The sequence below is a fragment of the Zerene cesonia genome, chromosome 6, assembly GCF_012273895.1.
Source record: "Zerene cesonia ecotype Mississippi chromosome 6, Zerene_cesonia_1.1, whole genome shotgun sequence".
In the NCBI taxonomy this organism is placed as follows: Eukaryota; Metazoa; Arthropoda; class Insecta; order Lepidoptera; family Pieridae; genus Zerene; species Zerene cesonia.
In genome coordinates this window covers 6,059,161-6,081,413 of record NC_052107.1, presented here as the reverse complement: position 1 = coordinate 6,081,413, position 22,253 = coordinate 6,059,161, and the positions used below count along the sequence as shown (strand labels likewise).

Genomic DNA, 22,253 nt, shown 5'->3' with positions numbered 1-22,253 from the left:
TCGTCAAAAATGTCATACTGCTTCTTATTCCAAAATCCATAAAGTACAAAGCTTTGTAGCCCACGCGAGCCAAGCCGCGGCCGCAAAGCAAGCAGTCAATAAAACTCACAAATCGAAAGCTAAAAACGGCATGTCGTATATTCTCTAGGACAATACTTCATTTTTTAAATTAGTTTTTAATAAAGTAATAATTTTTATAAATTGAAGGTTATATCTACAACGCATTTTAACTATTTTAATTTACCTTGGTATTAAATAAATTCTAACAATTTAATAGCAAGTATAATATGACATGATTGTCTTGATTAAAACTCACAATGTAATGTGTTTTGGTTCTTTTCTGGTATTTGCGGTATAGAAACGCGTAAACGACATCACTGCTTCAATTTCCATTATCCAACAATAATAAATATATTATAAAAAATGTTAATATCATTTTCCCGGCAGAAATAGTTTTTTATTGTACTTATATAAATACTGTAATTAAAATAATAATAGGCTATAAGATAGACAGATATATTTAACCTTTAAACATCGCAATTCGCAATAAGCAATAAAGCAGATTTCGCATACATATCTGGACAGGAGACTATATATAATGTACCTAATACAACTAAAATTCAATGTAAACAGCTCATATATAAAGCATTTCAATGAAGAAAATGTTGTATTTTAAATAAATAAGTCTTATGTGAATGATGGATGTATTTAAATAGTATTTATACTATTTAAACCAGAGTAAAAGAACGGATAATACATTTTCGCTTAGGATTTTTCTAAAATTACATCGGGGCGGGTTTAAAGCGGTTTATCGCCAACTGTGACACCGGACCAAAGGCATATTATTTTACTAACTCAATAAAATTTGCAATTTTTCTGTTGTTTAACTTATTAAAATCAGTCCTACTGATACTATAAATGCGAAAGTTTGTAAGGATGTGTGTGTGTTTGTTGCTCTTTCACGCAAAAACTACTGAACCGATTGCAATGAAATTTACAATTATTATAATAAATATTTATTTATTTTGTACGTAGACAGCTGGACAACTGGAATAACATATAGGCAACTTTTTATCCCGATATTCCTACGGGATATGGACTTACGCGGGTGAAACCGCGGGGCACAGCTAGTATTTTTATAAAATAATAGTTCATATGAATTTAATATACTGCAACATTTTTGGAAGTGCCTAGGTCACAGGTCACACTACCAATTAGTTTGAACGTAAGCTATGAATGGTCTTTCCGTCCTGATATTCCGGGAAGAACATTAAAAGTCAACCATTAATTCGTAACCCACTATACTTATAACAATGTACGTGAACTGAACGTGGAAGATACTGAAACGCCACAATTTCGCAAGTTTATCGATAACCACGTCCGTTTCCATAACAAGATATGCGAGTTACATTTCTAAGCTTTCAGGAAAAGTCTGTGAGTAAGTTTTAATAGGGAAGGCGTATAATACGAAAGATTTCGCAGAAAAGCGATATCTTGGCATAATTATACTAGAATCTTCTAAGTGCTTCCGATGTTCCAATATATAAGTTTCGGTTTTTCGAACTATAATATAAAGGAGATAATAAAGAGACACGTGACACGAATACGTAATAAGAAACTAATGCACATACAATAACTTGTTTTCTAAGTAATAAGATAATTAGTCTTTGACTTCACATGCTCTCACCACCTATTTTTTCTATAACATCAAACCTTTATAAATTTTGGTCAAAGGCGTTTATTTAAAATGTATGAATCTGCAATTTTGTGGTGGCCTTTTTGGATATGACTTTGTACTCAAGTCTAAAGTATTAAACTAGTCGTTATTTAAACCCATATTGAGAGGATCGTATATTTAATCCGTCTTCTTTGACCATTTTTTATCAATTATAGGCTCATTCGTCACACATCAAACAACGTAACATATAGCACGTAGCCAAGTCAAACTTAAAAAAAACCCCGTTGTTTTTCTTCCGGGGTTAAAAATAAAACGAAGTGGTAATGCATGTTTGCAGTCTGTGATTAAATAATCGACTCGATGTTTAAACTAGACGAATCCTAATGAACAAGCTTTGAACAAGTTTCAAATATATTAAATGAAACTGATATGACATTCATAGATAAGCTCCGGGTGAAGTTCTTCACACATCGCTCAGCATAATTGCTATTAATATTAAGTTAGTAAATTGCTAAATGGTATTTTCCACAATGCCACATCCAGCAAATATATGTCAATGTCTAAATTATCATATCAATACAGCTGATAATATGTCATGTTCACCTCACCAATCCAATGAGTCTTGGTTTATCGTTTGTGGCTTGATTTTAACCCTCGTACTTCAGAGGCTAGCAGGAATTGTATTTGACTGTTGAAGAAAGTACAAAAATGGCAATTCTGACTTTGTTTTAATCATAGCCCCCATTAAATAATAAATAGCACTACGGTAAACACAGAAACAGCAGAAACTACAAATAGCGATTGATTATTAAAATATGTTTTCTATTTTGAGTGTGTTCTTCTCGCTCATGCAAAGGTCTGTCTTGTTCTTTTATGCACTAGTATCGGCAAATAAATTGAGAGGGCAGATGAAATTTTCCTTTATCTATTTGATTATTATTAGACACTCGTTAAGAGCAAACCAATATTATTCTTATATTTATATACGTTCAATTATAGTAACATAATAATGTATCAAAAATATTATATGAATGAATAAAAATTTGTACCTCGTATAATTGTTAATAAATAAATAAGGAGGAGTGCTGAATTACCATATATTGGCACACACAAACAAAGAGTATATTGTTTAGCATAGTAACGATCGAATTTCGACTACTGAGCAAATAATATAATAATTTGTTAGCAGCATTCTTAATGAAGTAATTAAACATAAAGAATATATTTCGGTTAAACTCGCGTAGTGAAAGGAAAAGGTATTTTTCCTTCCTTTCCGCGGGTATTCCGGTATTAAATTTTTTTATTACTATTATTTCTTAACCAAATTTCGTCCAAATCGGTGCAGTAATTCCTGAGTTTAGTGTATAAACAAACTCATCAACCTTATAATATATTAGCAGATTACATAACATGATCATACTTATTAAATAAAACTTACTGCACTAAAAATATTGTGCATTTGAATAAATAAATATCATAAATATTGTGTATACATTATATGTAAATGGAAATTCCGGATAACATTGTAGGTAAATGCTTTAATACCTAGACCACACTCAGACTGAAACTATGAATGGGAATCCATACAAATTATCTATCACATAAAACACTATACAAATAATGCTTACTGCTTATCTTAGAAATATGGCACCTGTGTAAATTAAAATAACCTCAATTAGTTGTTAAGAAAGTTCTCGGTAGGAATTTTCCTCTGATCAATTATGTCTAATGTTTGAATTTATTAATATCAATATAATGCAATATATTGACCGTATGTTGACTCATTATCGCGGACGCCAGCTCATATTACAATTTAAGCTTAATAAATATTTTAATTTTAATACCATGGTAAATATATTATTTTTATTGTACTTCCTTATGATTTACCAAAAAGCAGACTCAATGCAAAATTATTTGAAACGTTTTGCAAACGCACATAAGTTCGTGTCATTGTGTTAAACCAGGCAAATGATTGATTAATACGCATTATGCCTTTATAAGGATAATTAGTAATTATAATGGCTCAGTAGTTTATTTGGGTTAAATTTAATATTTTTGTCTAGACTTTGTTTGCATTGGGTTTTTGTTTCTTAATAAGATTCATTCATGTACAAATCTATAAGTCTAGAACTATCAACAATTTTAATTGATTATATACATTATGAAAGAAATATTTATACAATATATTAAGGAGAAAGATTTCTATTTAATTTTTGGCATTGAAATCCTACTTAATGTTATAAATGCGAAAGTTCGTAAGGATTTGTGTGTGTTTGTTGCTCTTTCACGCAAAAACTGCTGAACCGATTTGACTGCAATTAAATTTTGTACGTAAATAACTGAATAACTGGAATAACAGTTTTTATCCCGATATTCCTACGGGATACGGACTTACGCGGGTGAAACCGCGGGGCGCAGCTAGTGCCTCACTAGCTGTGACCCGCGGTTGAAACCGCGCAAGTCCGTATCCCGTAGGAATATCGGTATAAAAAGTGCCTATGTGTTATTTCAGTTGTCCAGCTATCTACGAAGCAAATTTCATTGCAATCGGTTCAGTAGTTTTTGCGTGAAAGAGTAACAGACGCACACATACATATGCATCCATCCTCACAAACTTTCGCATTTATAGTATTATTATTCGCCAATAAATGTCAGGAAGAGTCATCATAAATTGGGACTACTCAAACGCCTCCTATTTGTTAAAAAAGTAAGTTTAAGTCGATAAAACACGAATATGACATTTTCTAAAAAAGATTCCTAGCTAGGGCGATTTATCGCCCCCGAAACCCCCTATATACTAAATTTCATGAAAATCGTGGGAGCCGATTCCAAGATTCCAATTATATATATATATATATATATATATATATATATATACAAGAATTGCTCGTTTAAAGATATAAGATTTATAAATTTGATAGTAAAAATCCCACCTCGTGATCAAATTTTTTCTATTCTTTCATAATTTCTCAGGTACATTTCTATTCAAAGTTCCCAATATAATTTCGCCATTTATTTGTGTTTTAAGGTGTATAGCTTATAACTTTATTCATATCCGTCACAGGTTACTTTACCCTAATGGAATGGTAGGGCAGAGAGCTTGACACGAAGGAGTTAAGTCGCTAGCGTACTCTGATTATGATATGGTTTTAAATGACATTCTAACAGAAGTATGTGGAAGACGAGCTAAGCGTGAGGTCGCAGGAGGCCTGGAGCGCTTCAACACACATTTTACTCAACCTATTATTTAGATTCTTGGCCACGGAGATATTTGTCACAAATGTAGGTAACATATACCTATAAGTTAATTATCTGGAGCGGGATTTAGAGTTTCTATGATTTGTATACATAATTTTATATGATGTTTTTAATTGTACGTGTTGGTAATATGTTATTACTGTGATTATCATCTTTGAAATTAAATACGTAGACAGTATTTTTTAACGGCGTTAAAGGATATATGTGGAAATTTGCGAAGGTGTCTAACGGTTCCTCATAACGGTAGCATTCATTTGTTATTCAGCTGGGCCCAACGTGACATCGACACTGCGAATACGAATATTGTAACATCATTTACCATACTCATCATACATCTTAGGTTAAATGCAACTAGAGATATTTAAATTAGTTTTCTTTACTAATTAACTGATTGCACACCATTTCTATTGTTCATTTAACCTGTGATCTCTATTGATTAGAATCTATTTTCTGCTATGATAAGTCTTAGGTAACCATTGCCCTGCATGTCTTATAATAATAGCCATTGCGTTTGCAACGAAAACAAGATTAAATAAACTTAATTAAAATTAACTAATCTTTTTGGGCCCAACCTGTATCTGAATTCTAGTAGTCCTTGTTTTTTTCCTATTTTTCAATAGATTTCGGAAAATTCTCGCTGTATTTTTTGCATTTTGTCAACTCGTCCGACGTCCGTAGCTTGAGAATGACACACGATTTTAACACGTTGTTAATCGAACAGGCACACAATTACGGCAAGCGTCAGCGGAATATGAACAGTATTGTAAGAGGTTTAACTGCCAATTTGGCACCGACGACACACGGCGCTTGAACGGCTATTATTGTATGCGTAAATATTAATCAATGCCACGGATACGTTCACGAAGGTCACCAAGTTCGAAGCAAAGTTAATCTCGGTATTAGTTACAATTTAGTAAATTCACATTAATAAAAATCGCACTTCGTATATTTTATTCTTTGAATTTAAGGCCAGTCCTCATAACGGCAGTTTTTAACACTACAAATAAATAAATAACATTATGTTTAGAATTTGTTTTGAACGCTGCACAGCACATACACGCGTAACGCTTATGTAACATAAACGGAGCGATCATGTCGAGAATAGCTCCATGGATTAAATGGGTAATAGTGTCTTTATTATCATTTATATCAGTTGTGTCGCGGCTCGGATTCAGATAACGCGAACCACTGCGCAGTTCGACCAAAACGCGTAGTGTTTCTGAGACACAATGCTATAACTCAATTTCGTCTTTATTATAATTTGGGCGAGATTTATATTCCCAGAGAAACAACAACCAAGTCACACCTACATCTTTTGCATTCTCAGAACAGTTTGTGTAAATTCCTATAGGAACAAATAAAATAGTTCTTGGATATCGAAATATCGAGTCAATAATTAATTAATTAAAAAATAATATTTCAGCACGTGCATTGCCAGAATAATTTTATTGCATGTAATTTTAAATTATTATGTTTACCTGGATACATTTTAATTATTATATTTTTTAGTAAACATAATTTTAATTATAATATTTCGTTAAACTATTTGACTAATGGATTATATGTTATGATAGATATGTATATTGTCTTAACTAGGAATAATGTAGCTTGGTCAAAGTGAAAGAATTATCGAGATCGGTGCAGAAGTTTCGGTGTTCTTTGGACCTTACACTATGACAAACAAACGAAAATTTTATTTATTTATCTTTAAGTAGGCAATTCTAAAAAGAATATTAAAGAGACTTACCTTCCAACCTGCTGAAGAGTTACTATCCCCTTTATCCTTAAAGTATGGCACATTCTGAACCATCCACTCATAAATCTGGGACAATGTAAGTCTATTATCATGTGCAGACGTGATGGCTTGTGTAATAAGATCAGCGTAGGATAGGTTACCCCAAGCATTTCGCCGGGAGGAGTTTTTCTTCGCTGCTATTGGTAGTGGTGGCGCACCTGAAACAGTTTCATTCATTTAGGTATGTTATGTTACATCTCATATTTTGGCGTTTCTCTTTGTGTGTGTATGCATCGTACCTTCCGAACGCATGAATCGATTTTGATTTTGTTTTTTGTTTAAAAGGTGAAATTGTAGTGATCTCTTAGCTATGTTTAATTAAAATGTGTCAAAGACAGCTGCCGGCACAAATTGGCAGATTTAATATATTTTTATGGGTATAAAATAAAAGGCTATATACATATTACATACAGTATAACAAATTTTTAGTTTAAGACGACCGCCACCACAAAATGAGGTAGGGGGTTTTACAATTTAATCTTTATTACTTGTAAATGAGGCGTAACGCTTGTTTTCGAGTAAGAGTGTATTACTTTAACACCGTAAGTTTGAATAATTTTCTCATTACTTCTGTGTATCAAGTTATTAATAGGAATAAATGAGAAAATTAGTTTTACTACTCATATTTAAAAAAAGTGTACTTTCTGGTCTTTCAATTTGTTGAACTATACTGAATGGTTTAACAAAATTAAATCAACTATTCAAGTACCTATCCAGCTTTTAATATTAAGTTCAAATTTAAAAAAAAATACGAATTTATCCGTAAATTTTAAAGAATAGAAACACATAATCGATCATGACGCGGGATTCGAACGCGCGCCTTACTTCTAAGTTATTACGTAATTATAAATATATTATAATATGCCTAGTTATTACCTATTACCTAACCTTAGCAATGGAAGTTATACCTATTTAAGTAATTAGAAATTAATTTATCAATAAATATTCTTTATATAGCATTTCTGTTTAACAAATTTTGTAACATCGGCTATAATACAAGTATGTTAAAATACTTTTACCGAGCATTAGTTTTGTTTGATGCATACCTATTTCATATAATCCTTCATTTATTTAGATATTTTTAGATTTTTTAGATTATTTGTTTGTTGGCCAGTTTGTTGATCTTACTGGCACAACGTGGAAAATGGATATCGAACATACTGTGTAAAATATGTTGTTCTTTGGGCCACGAATTTGAAATGTATTCTAATTTTTATAATACAACTAGCAAACCCGGCGAACTCCGTTTCGCCACCAGATGGCTGTGTGTGAAAAATGATTTTCCCGCTTTTCTGTTAAAATTTTTCCTGAATTTTCTTTGCTATAAACCTCACGGAGCCCGAGACCTTTCCAACGAATGCAAAACCGTGGAAATCGGTCCGTGCGTTCTCGAGTTATAGCGTCAGGAAGGAAATCCCGACTTATTTTTATATAGTAATTGCACAAAACAACGGTGCAAAGGGAAATTATTTATATTCTTGTGTACAGTGTGATTCCGTGTAACGTTATTGTTCACTTAAGCGTTAAAATACTGGTGTGGATTTGAAGCAAATTTCGTAGATTGATTTACATTGCATAGGGTGCAAAGGTTTATCTACGTTTTAAGACGTGTTATAAGTATTTTAGTAGGAATGTACCAAACATACCATATATATATTATTCATATATATATTATATTACATATATATATTATTTCAATTACGATAAATGACTACCCGGGCGGAGCCGGGGCGTGCAGCTAGTGTTATATATAACTGAACACTTTATCATAATTGTCTTTATGTACATATCGATTTGAAGGTACAATACATAAAAGCAATTAGCAACTACCTTTACAGTTTTTGATGGGCCATGACACACGAGGGATGAGTAGATACATCGCACAAACGCAATTGATTTATTGGCATAATGAAAAACTAAAACATTGATAAAAAAAGAACGAGGAACGGCCATTGAATATACGCAAAAACTTGTGATTTTGGACTTAAATCAGTCAGCTGCTTAAGCAGTTCGGAAATTGGGTATATCACTGTTGTAGATACAATAAGATTGGTTGGTTTATTTTAGCTGCTTCCATAGCATCTTGTCCGATGGAATTCTATTATGGGGCAGGGCTGCAGGTCTTGAAACATACAAAAAAAGTGTCATACGTTCTATAAATAATTTACGTGCCCGAGACTCACTAAGAGATACCTTTAAAGTTCAGGTATAATATATATCATATACGCTACAGTAAGAACCGTCTCAGTATATATTTCATGGCAATTTACATGTACACAATAATAGAAAATAATAGAAATAAATTCAAATCCCTGTATTGCGCTTACTAAAGTAGAAAGTTCATTTATGGGTCAAGGTTTACTCTTTTACGATAGAATTACTTATTATTAGTTATGAATGCTAAATTTCAGCCGGCATTAAAAATGCCTAATACATTTTCAGAGAAATTACTACAGCATTAATGAATACATGGAAGGTAAAAACCATAGAAAGTTGTCACGTAAGAACCATAGGACAGTTCTTTGTACCGTTATTATGATATATATAAATATATTACATATTTAAAATTGACATGATTTTTAAAAGAGCAACTACAGAATTTCTAGCTGACTCTTCACTGTTGAAACTGATTTTAGAACCGGTGGTAAATGACAAAACTATATTATGACGATTTAAATTGCTTTTGGAAGAAGTTTAATTGAATAAGTAACTGATCTATTCTGAGTTTTAATTTATTGCAATGATTATTTTTAGTTAAATTTTAGTATATTTGGTTGGTAGCAAGTACATTAATAATTTCGTGCATTCTTCTATTAGTAAAGTATATAATAACATTTCATTATAATAGTTCCAAAATAATATCTTTGTATTAATAAGGTTTGGTAAACTTTAATAAGCTAGGTCATTAAACAAGTGCATATCTACGTCGTTATGGGATTATTATGTAAACAATATGACATGTGTGTAGGTACAGTTTTACTTTATTACGTGTGTAACCTACAAGCGAGACGATATTGTACTTAGTATAAACTATTTAATAGGCAATTAATTATTGTACGTAGTTAGATTTATACATTCATATTTGATATGACAGACTTAAAAATCAAATACGCATTTGTAATACTTGATATGGACGATTTTGAGTTTTTGAAAATAAATAATTAGGTAGTCAGTTTCAGCCATAACATAATTCATTCAGCGACCTTGACATACCTACGAATTAAAATGTAGATACCATTTGTAGGTATCATGTATGAATTTTGCGGAGTAATTGTTTTCTACATTTATATAACCATGATATTTATTTACCAGTAAGATTCTGATTAGAATTCTTTTTGGAGCCACCGTCTTCGACTGGGTCAACATAATTTTCTGGCCTAGGAAGAGGCCACGTGTTCGAGCGCGCTCGAGTTTGTGGTTCGAAACCAACTTCTGCTAGTTCACCTAGGGGCTCTAATTCCCCCATAGCTCCCTCCAATTCCGAGAGAGCCGTTTGTGAAGACCATGGGCTATGGTAACTGCCGCCACCCGGTAGAGACATCTTGAACTTTCAATCTTTTATCAGTGGAATTTTTTGGCGATTTTATCGTAGTGTGCGCTCAGTAGCGCTCGTTTGCTACGGCTGTTACCATCACACTACGTTCTCATTGAGATTCTCCATTCTCACTAGTTCCAGGACTTGGTCCGATTCGAAACGAAAGAGCTGAAGAGGTTATCTAACTCCTTATCGCTGTTATACGAAGCCAATAACATGTGGCGTCTCACTACGTTAATAAACAGAGACGTTCGACGAGCGCGTCGGACTCGGACCGGTCTCCAAAGGCGATTTTTGCTAAATATAAGTGCGGAACGAGGCGGGGGCGGGGCGCATACCACGTGAGCGACTACGCGCCGATTTTCCAATTCATCACAGGCAAGTTAGAGGCGCGATAACCTTGTAACGTGGCTAGCGATCACGTTACCGGTATTTTATAATCATAGAAATTTAGTCCCGATCAGCACTACACACATTATTGTGTTCTAAAAAGTTATGGAAAAACACTAAGAAACTTTTCCGCACTGATAACAGTTATCACTGGTCAACACCAAACGGTAACTTGTCGTAGAAAGCAAGAAAAGAAATAAGCACGCAGTTCTGAGTTTCGGTTGTAGGAGTCCACGCGGCTGTCGTTACTTGCTACTGCGTAATAAGTGAGTGCGCGTAGCACAACAAACCGTCGACAAGCGCGAGCGGTCGCACGTACACTGAAGCAAATCGCGAAGCGAGGCGGCAGGCGCGGCGGGCCATGCGAATTCCGTTCGCGGGCGCCGCGCTGGCCGCGTGTGACGTGAGGCGCGGGGGGCGCGGTGGGCTTTGGGCGCTGATAGAGTAGTGCCTAGTGACATCGTGCGGCTGATTCCTACTTCACATTCGCTGTTCGCAGTTCATCAATGGGCTGAATTGTGACTTTTGACCACTGTTATATATCATTAATTTTTTTTGTCTTTTTTTATAGAAAATGTAAACATTTTATTTTATTAAATTAATATTGTAATTGTCTTGATACCCACTACATACTTTAAAAAACTTTTTAACCGACGTTCCTAAGAATGGATGACGTTCTCAATTCGACTGTTTTTTGTTATTTTGATACTCGATAACTCCGTAAGTTTTCAACCGATTAACGTGATTCTTTGTTGTAAGTTAGTCCCACTAAAATCTGCAGTGGTAGGTTCCCCCGTGGACGCCGATGATCATTTTTATAGAAAACAGTTATTGTTAAGTATAGTGTATCAAGATGTTTTTAATGAATTTATGCCGTGTAATGATAAAACACACCTATAACATGGTATAATTGAAAATAAATCTATTTATATGTAGGTATATAATTTAAGCTCTTGGTACAATTAAAGTACTTAACTATCACGACATAATACTTATATCTTCTTCGGTGGACTACTCACCAACTCTACTAAAAAATAATTTTTAATAAATATTTCTAAAGCACAACATAAACCGGTATATATTAAGCATTTATAACATTTATGCACGCTGGACAAATCTTTGTGTTTTATGGCACGGTAATATTAGATTGTGTTGCCACAGATAATATAATAGTATACAGCGTGTTATGGTATGCTTGATTTATTATATTTTTTGTTATGTCATGTTTTTTTCTTAAAAAAAAGGTATGTAGCTACACCTTGGATAAAATGAGGTCGTCTATATTTAAAAATATATGTTATATTCAATTGCTCTAAAGCGTGATTACATTTCATCTAAGTACGTAGGTACTCGCTAATCACTTACGTTACTGTTTACGTCAATACAGGAATAGAGAAATAATGACAAGCTCATTGATGTAACATAAACCACAAACAAACTGCATATAATATTATGTAATAATGTAATATAATATTATTTCATATTTTTTGGCCAATTAAGGACAAAATTTTATTCATTATTTTATTCATTAGCATTTAGAAATGAGTCATGATATGAATAATTAGCCATGGATCAGGATGTTTGCTTTACCTACTTTACCTACCTCCTTTTAAATTATGTTGCTATCTATATTTAAGTTGGTTGCCTGGTAGAGATCACTTATAGGTGATAAGGCCGCCTTCTGTGCTGTATCTCCCTTTTTTTTTTAGTATATGTTTTGTTTTTGTATTTTGTTGGCAGCACAATAGTGTTTAAATAAATAAATAAATAAATGTTAGGAAGAAGTACAAATCAGAGCTGTGAATAGTTTAACAATTGATAAAAAGTTTATAAGCGATGAGCATAATGTTAAAACATGGTTAAAATTCAATAATAACTTATTGAGATCTTATTCAGTGTTTTACGTTTTACCGAGATGTTTATAACCGCCGCTATTATATGTGGTAGTCGAGCACGCTTCGGCACGAATTGGGCCAGCTCGCACCGGGGAAGTACCACATCCCCACAGAAGACCGGCGTGAAATAGCATTCTTCTGTGTTTCGTTCGGTGAGTGGGGGAGCCGGAGGCCCATGTCCTTTTCCTTACCCTTCCCAGTCCTATCCTTTATTCCTATCGCCAATCCTTTCTTAATCCCTTCCCAAAAAGTCGGCTATCCATTTGTAGAGGCGTAAGGTCTGCAATGGGCCTTATGCCTCTCCAAATGTCTATGGGCGGTGGTAGCGCTTACCATCAGGCGTCCCACCAGCTCCATTGCCGATTGTAACATAAAAAAAATATTAGAGTTGGATTACTACATCTGTTGTACTTTTAATTCTATGTTTTAATAACGTGTTCACATGTACCGTACACAGTACAGGTACTAAAAACATTATTGTACAAATTTTTCTATGGCGGTCTGTCTGTTTGTTCAGGCTAATCTTTGGAAGTGCTGACTTTGATGAGGCTTTCCTTTTCAAATAGTCGATGTAATAAGGAATAACTAAGGCAACTTTAATCTAATTATCCCATCGAAACATTGGGATTTAAAAAGAAATAATTGATGAAAGAAAAAGACGAAGATGAAACCGCGAACCGGAGAGTGAAGTTATCATCCGTCCATATATGTTCCCACTACTGGGACACAGGCCTCCTATGAGGGTTCAGGCCATAATCCACCACGCTGACCACGTACGGGTTGGCAGATGTCACATGTCGTAGAACTTTTGATTCTCGGACATGCCGGTTTCCTCACGATGTTTTCCTTCGCCGTTTTAAGCAGTGGTGATGTTATCTACATGCGCAGATAAATTGAAAAATCAATTTAGAAGGTGAAGACAGCTAGTAAAATAATATCATAGATAACTTAAGTAATAAGTTTCATAGAGGTTAAGTTTAATAATATGTAAGATGCTTCATGGTGATGATGGTCTCAGGATCTAATGAACCGATTTTTAAACCAATATAAAGCCATTTTATCTGTGAGTGTCATAGGCAATTTTTTTTTATTTGACAAAGGGCGGAACAGGGACGAGCGGCTAGTGTTATTATAAATATAGTATGCTACAGTTTTTTTACTACCATTTGTTGAAATACGTTTTTTTTTTGTTTGGTTGAACACAGTAATCTTAGGAACTGCAGGTTCGAATTGAAAACTTAGGTTGTAATAGATCATTTATAAGAATGTTTTGAGTTTTATTACAATTTTATATCTAAAATCCGATTCCCCAAAAGTTGAATCGATGACTTCCGTTCTCATATCCTAAATCTCAACAGCTTAATAATGTTTAAGATAGAAGATATGCACAAAAGTAATTAATCTAAGTTAAGATCCTGATTAACCTGTTGGGTTATAAGACTGAAAACTAGTCTATTTCACAGACTCAGACTAATAAAAAACTATTGTAATTGTGTGACCACAGATTAATTAATGGTAACAAGACTAATCCTACTAATATTATAAATGCGAAACTTTGTAAGGATGAGTGTGTGTTTGTTGCTCTTTCACGCAAGAACTACTAAACCGATTGCAATGAAATTTGTTACGTAGACAGCTAGACAACTGGAATAACTGCTGCGCACCGCGGTTTTACCCGCGTAAGTTCGTATCCCGTAGGAATATCGGGATAAAAAGTTGCCTATATGTTATTCCAGGTTCCAAGTTCTTAATATAAATAGGTTAGGCCTGAGCTAGACGCTGATATTAAGATCAGTAAGTTTTCCTTATATTTTTTCTCTTATGTTACTCATAGTAGGTACTTTATATTTAGGCTAGAATAGCATTATGTTATCTGTGATTTAGGTTACTGTGTAGACATAAGTACACATACAGTACGGAATACCTGTGTATAACTATCTTAGATAATTCTTAATTGCACGTTAAGGGATATTAACGGAGTACAGGTGTCCATTTCCCTGGGTTCAGAAGCGTTAAAATAATTTACCGAGATAACCTGTGAATTGTGTGCTTCGAAAATATTGCTTTTTTTGTTAGAGATTTCGTTTCGTTTTGCCACAACAAACAGACATTCTTACTACGAAGGAATTATATTTTGTATACCACCTACATAGGAACACACACATACATACATACCTATATAGGAACTGCACAAAAAATATCACATTGATTCTCGACAATTTCTTGTTTGGAACACTTAGTGAATGTGTTCTAGTAATTTATAAGTCGATAAAACGAAAATAGAAGTAATTTTTGATTAGTGGTGGGCTTATAAAAGATATTCATTGCTTTTTATCGCTTTTCTTTTATTAATTTTAATATACAATGGTCTTTATATAAAAACGTTGATCTTTTTAGTAAAAAGTCAGCCCTTCAACATGTGCTTCATTACAGACATTTATTCGCAAATTTTTAAATTAACATCAATTTAAAAATATTTTAATAATCATACGAAACTATGCTGTTATTTATAAACCAATTTTCATTATTCTTGCGTTTAATTAATGACATAATGTGATATGGGCACTATAACACATGTGACCTTTTCAACCTATTATTTTGAGTTATTAACCACATGCTGTTCAGTGTCCCTGAAATTCCAATTACATATACTAATTAATATCAAATATTTTAAAGTCGAAATATAGGTATGTTTCAAATACAAAGAAACAAAGACATCTTTGAATGCAATATAAAGTATCTTATACTGTTAATATTTATCATTATGACTTTTTTTGAGATCCAGTGAAATGGTCATAAACTCACTCTAATTGTAATTTTAATAGTATGCTCAGTATCTAATATGAAATCAATAATAATTGGAAGAGGGTCAGAAGGTAAACGTGTACTCGTATGTGGACAAGTCATAGAGTTTATAACATTGCACACCAAATAGTTCCACGGTAATGAGTACATATTTGGTAAATATCACTCTATGATAATATCACCTACCATTTAACTTACGACATTACGATTAAACTTATATTTACATAATTTAGCAAGTAACCTATGGTAGGTATTACTCTTAAAATGTTATATATTGGTATTAATTTTTTATGTTAGACCGGGCAACAAAGTTGGTGGTTCGTCTGATGGTAAGCATTAGCATCGCTCATAAACATTTGCAGTGCCTCTGCTCCCACACTTATCGCACGAAACACAGTAGCATTCACTGAGATGTATACGTATCACCGTTAATGTTTAATCTTTTATAATACAACTAGCGGTCCCCCGCAACGTCGTCCGTGTAACTTTACAAGATAACGTACACGAGTTTTTGATATCGGTCCGGAAGTTACTAAGAATAATGCGTTCAAGCAAACAAACTCTTCAGCTGTATATTATAAGTATAGACTATAGGTTAAGTATGGAACTAGTATAATAGTATTATCATAATACTATACATATTGTTGTCTGTGGTATAGATACGTACCTGCAGATTTTAAATGAGCTAAATTATTTCGATGCCATCTATTATTTTTTACTGGTACTAGTTTAATCAATTTTTTTAATTGAAGTGAATTAGTTCAAGCTAATAACAACAGATGGCGTTCTTTGCTTAAATGTTTATTAGTACATCTAAATGTATGTAGGTGGCGCTATTTTAAATTTTTAGTATGATCATAATCATCCTTTGGGAAGGGAGGTTTCTAACGTGAGAAATAGCGGAAAGCCACCCCGGATATGGTTGGATTTTCAGTCGTTTCGGGACTTTCAGCGCGTAAACTTGCCTTGAAAATTATGGGAATGATGATATTATAAATAGGCTTCCACAAAGTTCTTTACTGTTCTTGTTTAATAAACCAAGTTTTTATTTTTTTCTTATTCTTTAAATGCCTAACTATTTATTGTCTTAAACATAAATAAAATTTGGAATTATTGCGTAACCTGTGCTTTAAGTATTTCTTTTGTGCGAGAGAATGATTGGTAAGTAAACTTCATAACATTGTTTCAATTATAGACTTTAATCGGTACTTATAACGCATTTTATTTAAAATTTATTTTACTATGGGAAATATATAGTGTATGTGTGTTTTATTAATTATAATAGTAATACATAATAAAAATAGACCTCTATTACATGTAGGTGTATATTGAAGGTAGGTATATAAATCTGCAATAGGCAGGCAATGTAAACCTATCAGCTAAAAAATATTTCCTTGCCGAATAAAACAATGCATAAATGTTTATTATTGTAGTTGGGTTTTAGCTCAATACCGACATTCCTAATTAAACCGTATCAACTCGGTCAAATTAACTTTAAATAACAGAATTTTTATTTATTCAACTTAAAAATTTTGAATCACCAAATCACTTAGCTCTACTGGTTCAAAATTACTAGTAGGAAGAATCTTAAATAGTTGATTTTATTGAATACTTCAAGCATTTCTTAAACATAAAAAATGGACTTAACTGTGCATTCGCCTGTCTTTTCTACACTTAAGCCTTTACCAAAAAAATTAACATCGGTAATTATAAGAATGCAGTGATTAATAACCCAAATTATTCAAAATCAGGCGAGATGTCTGTCTGACAATTGCTTCTACCATTTATAGTTTAATATTGACTGTGTGTACATGTGGTGTATATCAGTAGCTTGTTTGAGGAAAGATCTAAAAGCTCTTCTGAGTACGTTTCGGCGGGTTGACTACACATTCACATAACGACTTTTGTGACATCTTTCGACTCCCATGTAGATAATCAAATATAACTGGTATGTGTAATGTGGTGGGCAAATGATTCTTATTCATATAGAATATATATTAAAATCATATTAAAACGATGACGAAAATGTGCACATTTTTAAAAGAGTTTACGTAACCTACAGAAATAATGATAATCATATATAAATTTTTCTTATTAAACATCGGTGTTTATTTCTGAAATTAAGACACATAGTACATTTGTGGTAACAGAAGTATTTCTCATGCAAATTTCAACTAGTACCAAGAGCTCCATAATTTTATATCCGTAGCAAGTGTAGAAAACCTATTTATGTATAAGATATTTATTTCATTCCTGTGAATCGATTCATACTAAGTATGTACCTAGTTGCTTTGAGGTCTTTAAATAATAATGTGTTTTGTTCTCTGATTATTTTTGAATTCATATCAATTATATTGATTGAATAATATAATAAGCATAAAATAAGTTTATGGTATCATTATCATGTAATAAAGACGAAAGTTATTATTACATCAACTTATTTATAATGGCCGGCTATGGGCGCATAGCGCTCGCTGCGCGGGATGGTTTAGCCCTTCGTAAAATCTTCTCAAGGATTCATTTAAAAGATATTATGAAGGACCAATTTATTATCTCAAAGCTTAGCGTGTGTTCAGCTAATTTAATGATAATATGAAAGGAAAAGATAGGGTTTTGCTTCTGAATTTAATATTATACGTGTAGTTTTTTTTAGACGATGAGGTCTACCGTAATATCAATATATGGAGTAACTATTTAAATAAAGCCAAGTTCTTTTAAAAGATTTATGTATATAGATTATTAAAAGTAGTGGTAAAAAAAAATTCTGATTTAGATAAGCGGTTCAAGGTCTTTACGTTTAGCTACATCAATTTCTATTGTTTTAAAATTATTATAACATATTATGTTTGTAGAAACTGATTGTTTATGGTTAGGTTTTCGTCTGCATTTTTTTTCCTAAAGTAAAGACAAAAAAGGCAAACTAGATTTATCGTGTAAATAAACTCTTATGAAAGGAGGGCCTTCGATTTTCCCAAGCCTATACTACATAGGCATACTTTTGTAAACTAAATTACCCTTGTTTCGCAACTAATCAAGCAAGGTGAGGCAGTGATTGGACGTTTACAAGTAAGAGCTTTTTTGTTTGCCCACTATTCGTTTGTTTCCATGTCACGTACTACAGAGATCTCTCAATTTGTCTATGTTTAAGATGTATATAGGTAGTCCTGGATAACGAAGAGAATTGCTTCGGGTTATGGACGTGGTCAGCACATGTTTGCTATGATTTAAGTCGTTGGTTCTTCTCTTCTGTTATTTTAAATTCAAATGGGTTCGAGCTATGTATGTTTCGGAGAATAACGAGACAGTTTGTCACGAAAATTGAACGCGAAGGATGTGAGATTGTGGGTATAAGAAACGGTAGATGTTGTTTGTCAATACTGTGATAAAAAAGTTTTTCAGTTCTAATGAAAACCATTCATGATGCTCAAGACTTTCTATGTTACCGAATTACAAATGCCTAGGAATGCGAATTGTCTAGAAAATTAATTGACATAAAATTTTATGCAAATACGGCATGCAATACGGCGGTAATCCTATTGTTTACTCACTGGTTCACCCAAACATTTAATCTAAATTCGTTACATAGCATATCAATTGAAATTTCATTATGAAGCTCATAGTCACACATCCACCAAACAGAGGTTTGATTGGTGAGGTGCAATCAACGCGTCGGTAATTGTACTCTGAAGTCCATCGCAGCTGTTTGTTTCCTTTGTTCCTCGCGCGAGCACCGCCTTTCGTGTTCCACATGGACAGAGCTAGTGAAAATTAATTCCTTCCCTTCAGTGTTAGATTGAAATGCAGGAAAAATTAATTTTCATTATTCTCAGTGGTAAAAGGAGAAATATTGGAGAAGCGAGCTATTCGAGGTATCAATATGGTCGAAAATATAATGGATTTAATATGTATTTTTATATAAAGGGAAAACAGTGAAATTTTATCTAAAATATTACATATCTTCAATATTTTATTGTCTGCTTTTAGCCTGCTAAAAGTTAATTTTTATCGAAATAGTAAAAACAAACTGGATTTCCTCGAAATCCATTAGAGGAAATTTGGCGTGATTGAACATTCATCTCCATATTCAAATATTCATATCAACAATACATATTAATAGGATGATTGTTAATTTATTCCCTTACATCATATGTCTATACCTACTAGTATTCTTTCATTATAACGATGGGTATCTGCCGACTAAGTCACGGTTAATTGTGAGCAATTGCTTTGGTTTAATTAACTCGCAAATTGAATTAGAACCAACACGAAGTATGCGTGGCACAAAGAAAATTGTATGCAGAGCAGCCACGACTTACTTCTCTATAGCTCACGCCTGTCTTGCCTTCTTTATTATTATCTTTTGCTTTTCTGGTCCTTTGTTTTGAATAAAGAAAAGTTAAATTGTACCGAAAAAAACACTTCCATTCCTATTAATATAATAGTAAGTAATATCATTAGTAACTGATCATAATTTTTGTCAGCACGCATTCTCGCGGATAATATTAAAATTAACTAGCAAACCCGGCGAACTCCGTTTCGCCACCAGGTGGCTGTAAGTGAAAAATGATTTTCCCGTTTTTCTGTTGTAATTTTTACCTGAATTTTCTTTACTATAAACCTCAGGGAGCCCGAGACCGTTCCAACGAATGCAAAACCGTGGAAATTAGTTCGTACGTTCTGGAGTTATATATAAGAGAGATAAATATTCACAGTAACATAAGCTATATGTAGTAGATATTATCAGGCTTTTTTTACGTAATTGGAAGGCCACCACTGCTCAACCCAGCACCGGCTTTGCAGCCGACTCTGAAGCTTAATGAAATTCTTATCTTAAATATTTTATATCAGCCCTGAAGAAATTATTGATAAAATTCATGCATAAAAAAGTATGCGCGGCCTTCATACATTTTTTTTGAGTGTCGTATGATTCTTTTTTTTTGTTATATAGTCCTCGGCAAGGTAGAGGCTATAATTTATTTTGCAGAAGTTAATTTTTTCTATGTTCTATGTTCGCGTGATCATAAGCGCAGACACCGGTAATGTGACATAATTTTGCAAATCTCTATTGTAGTTAATTTGCTTTTTAAACTCAACCTTCTAAAATTGACGTAAGAGTCTTTGATAATGTTCCATTTAAAAAATAAAAACCATAAAGTATTAAATTTCCAGGCCGTATTTTAATTTACAACCGTATTATTACAGTTGTTAAAGAACTAGCAAGTCCTTTGTTCGCACCCAACTTTTTCCACTACCTATTACTTTTAAGTTAAATTCGGAGTCATTTTGGGAAATTCAGTATAAAGTTGCTCGTTTTACCGTGCCTCTAAAAGTTCTCATAATCGATATACCCGTTAATGTGAAACATGATATGTAGAAAAAATTAACACTAAATACAAATACAATTGCGCTCTTTTTAGGATAGCTTTCTTTTTTTAATATAGTATTTACATTGTTTTATTTCTAGTATATATTAGATAGCCTATAACTGACAAAATCACAATATTTCGGACGTTATCGAAATTCCAAACGGTCGTAATAGGCTGAGATCTATTAAATAATCTGAGCATGTAATCAGTTCGTGTCAACGGAGGGCTCCTTCTAAATTAAATTTCTCAAGTCAGCCCCAGGCACTCAACTTCGTCTCGACACCCCCGAGATGCCGGTAAATTATTTATTAGCTATTTAGTCTTATTGTGGAAAAGGCGGTTGTAATAAGCGATGAGACCGCCATACCAATTTTGCTACCGATGTGTTTTATACATGAACAAGTTAATTATTTCCGACATAATAATTGTTGGATTGTTTCAAATTATCATTCAATTATTTACTACATATTCATTCTAATTATATTTAATTTTTTATAAAAGCATCCTGTCTGGATATTATCAGTTATAATTTAAACGTATTAATAATATTACTGTAATATGAATATGCATTTTGTTTCCTCTTTTATTATAGCAGAGCATGAACACCCGAAACACTGATGATGTTGGGGTATCTAATTTTTAGAAGTGGTATTTCAATAAGTATAAAATGATACATATAATTTAATATATTAATGTAACAATGCGATGCAAGAAAACGTTTGAAGAAATATATAATTTAATTTTTAAAATAGAATGTTTACAACACAAAATTTTAAATACAGATGCAGTGAAAACGATTCAAATATATACGCTAACTAATGGCGCGGTATGAAACATGGCAGGAGTATTTATTATTCAGGGAAATCCACAAGCGGTGGTCGTAGAGATACCTACACTATCACTCAAACCTCGATCCTTGTCACAGTATACATGTATCATGTTCAAATACTTCCCTAAGCAATATATACCAGCAAATATATCAAACTGTATTCTTTATGTCCTGATATTATATTGTATAAACGCCAATAAGCATTTGCCTATTTTATCAATATCATATACTATAATAATATGATATTGATACAATAGCAAAATACCATTGCGAGTGATATAGCATTATATCATCTCGTTTGTTACCTTATGCTAGAATCAGATCATTTGTTGAGACTGAGATATTCTCACTTAATTATATTGTATTTATATAAGTTTTTCTTGCAATAAGATAAACGAAAAACGTATTTTTTTGTTTCTCTTCTAGACAATTTTCTAAAAGCATGTTGTCTAGCCAAGTGCATGTGCTAGCAAGCAATCAGGGAAATATTTCGAATTCGAGCTTCGTCCCATGGCTACCGGGCAACCGTATCGTTGTATAGTCATATAAAGATAGTGCTGTATATTTCAAAGGCTCTAGACTCGTAAGGCCATAATTTGTTTTTATTAGACTGCCAGCAAGTCTGAACAATATACTTAGTCTGGCCATAAATACTGTTACACTTAATTATAAAAAAATATTACATTTGAATTTCGAATCTGT

At 32.9% G+C, this 22,253-nt stretch overlaps 2 protein-coding genes across 3 annotated transcripts in view; one reads left to right on the top strand and one right to left on the bottom strand.

The window, feature by feature from the left end:
- LOC119840493 overlaps positions 1–22,253 on the top strand; it is a 76,888-nt gene that overhangs the window by 21,169 nt on the left and 33,466 nt on the right. The window lies entirely within an intron of this gene.
- LOC119840618 (forkhead box protein O-like) lies at positions 6,563–11,021 on the bottom strand. Its single transcript, XM_038367306.1, has 3 exons — positions 10,041–11,021; positions 6,684–6,889; positions 6,563–6,607 (listed from the first exon to the last, which is right to left on the bottom strand). Exons 1-3 carry the CDS (start codon positions 10,270–10,272, stop codon positions 6,563–6,565), a joined length of 483 nt encoding a protein of 160 aa, XP_038223234.1. The 5' UTR covers positions 10,273–11,021.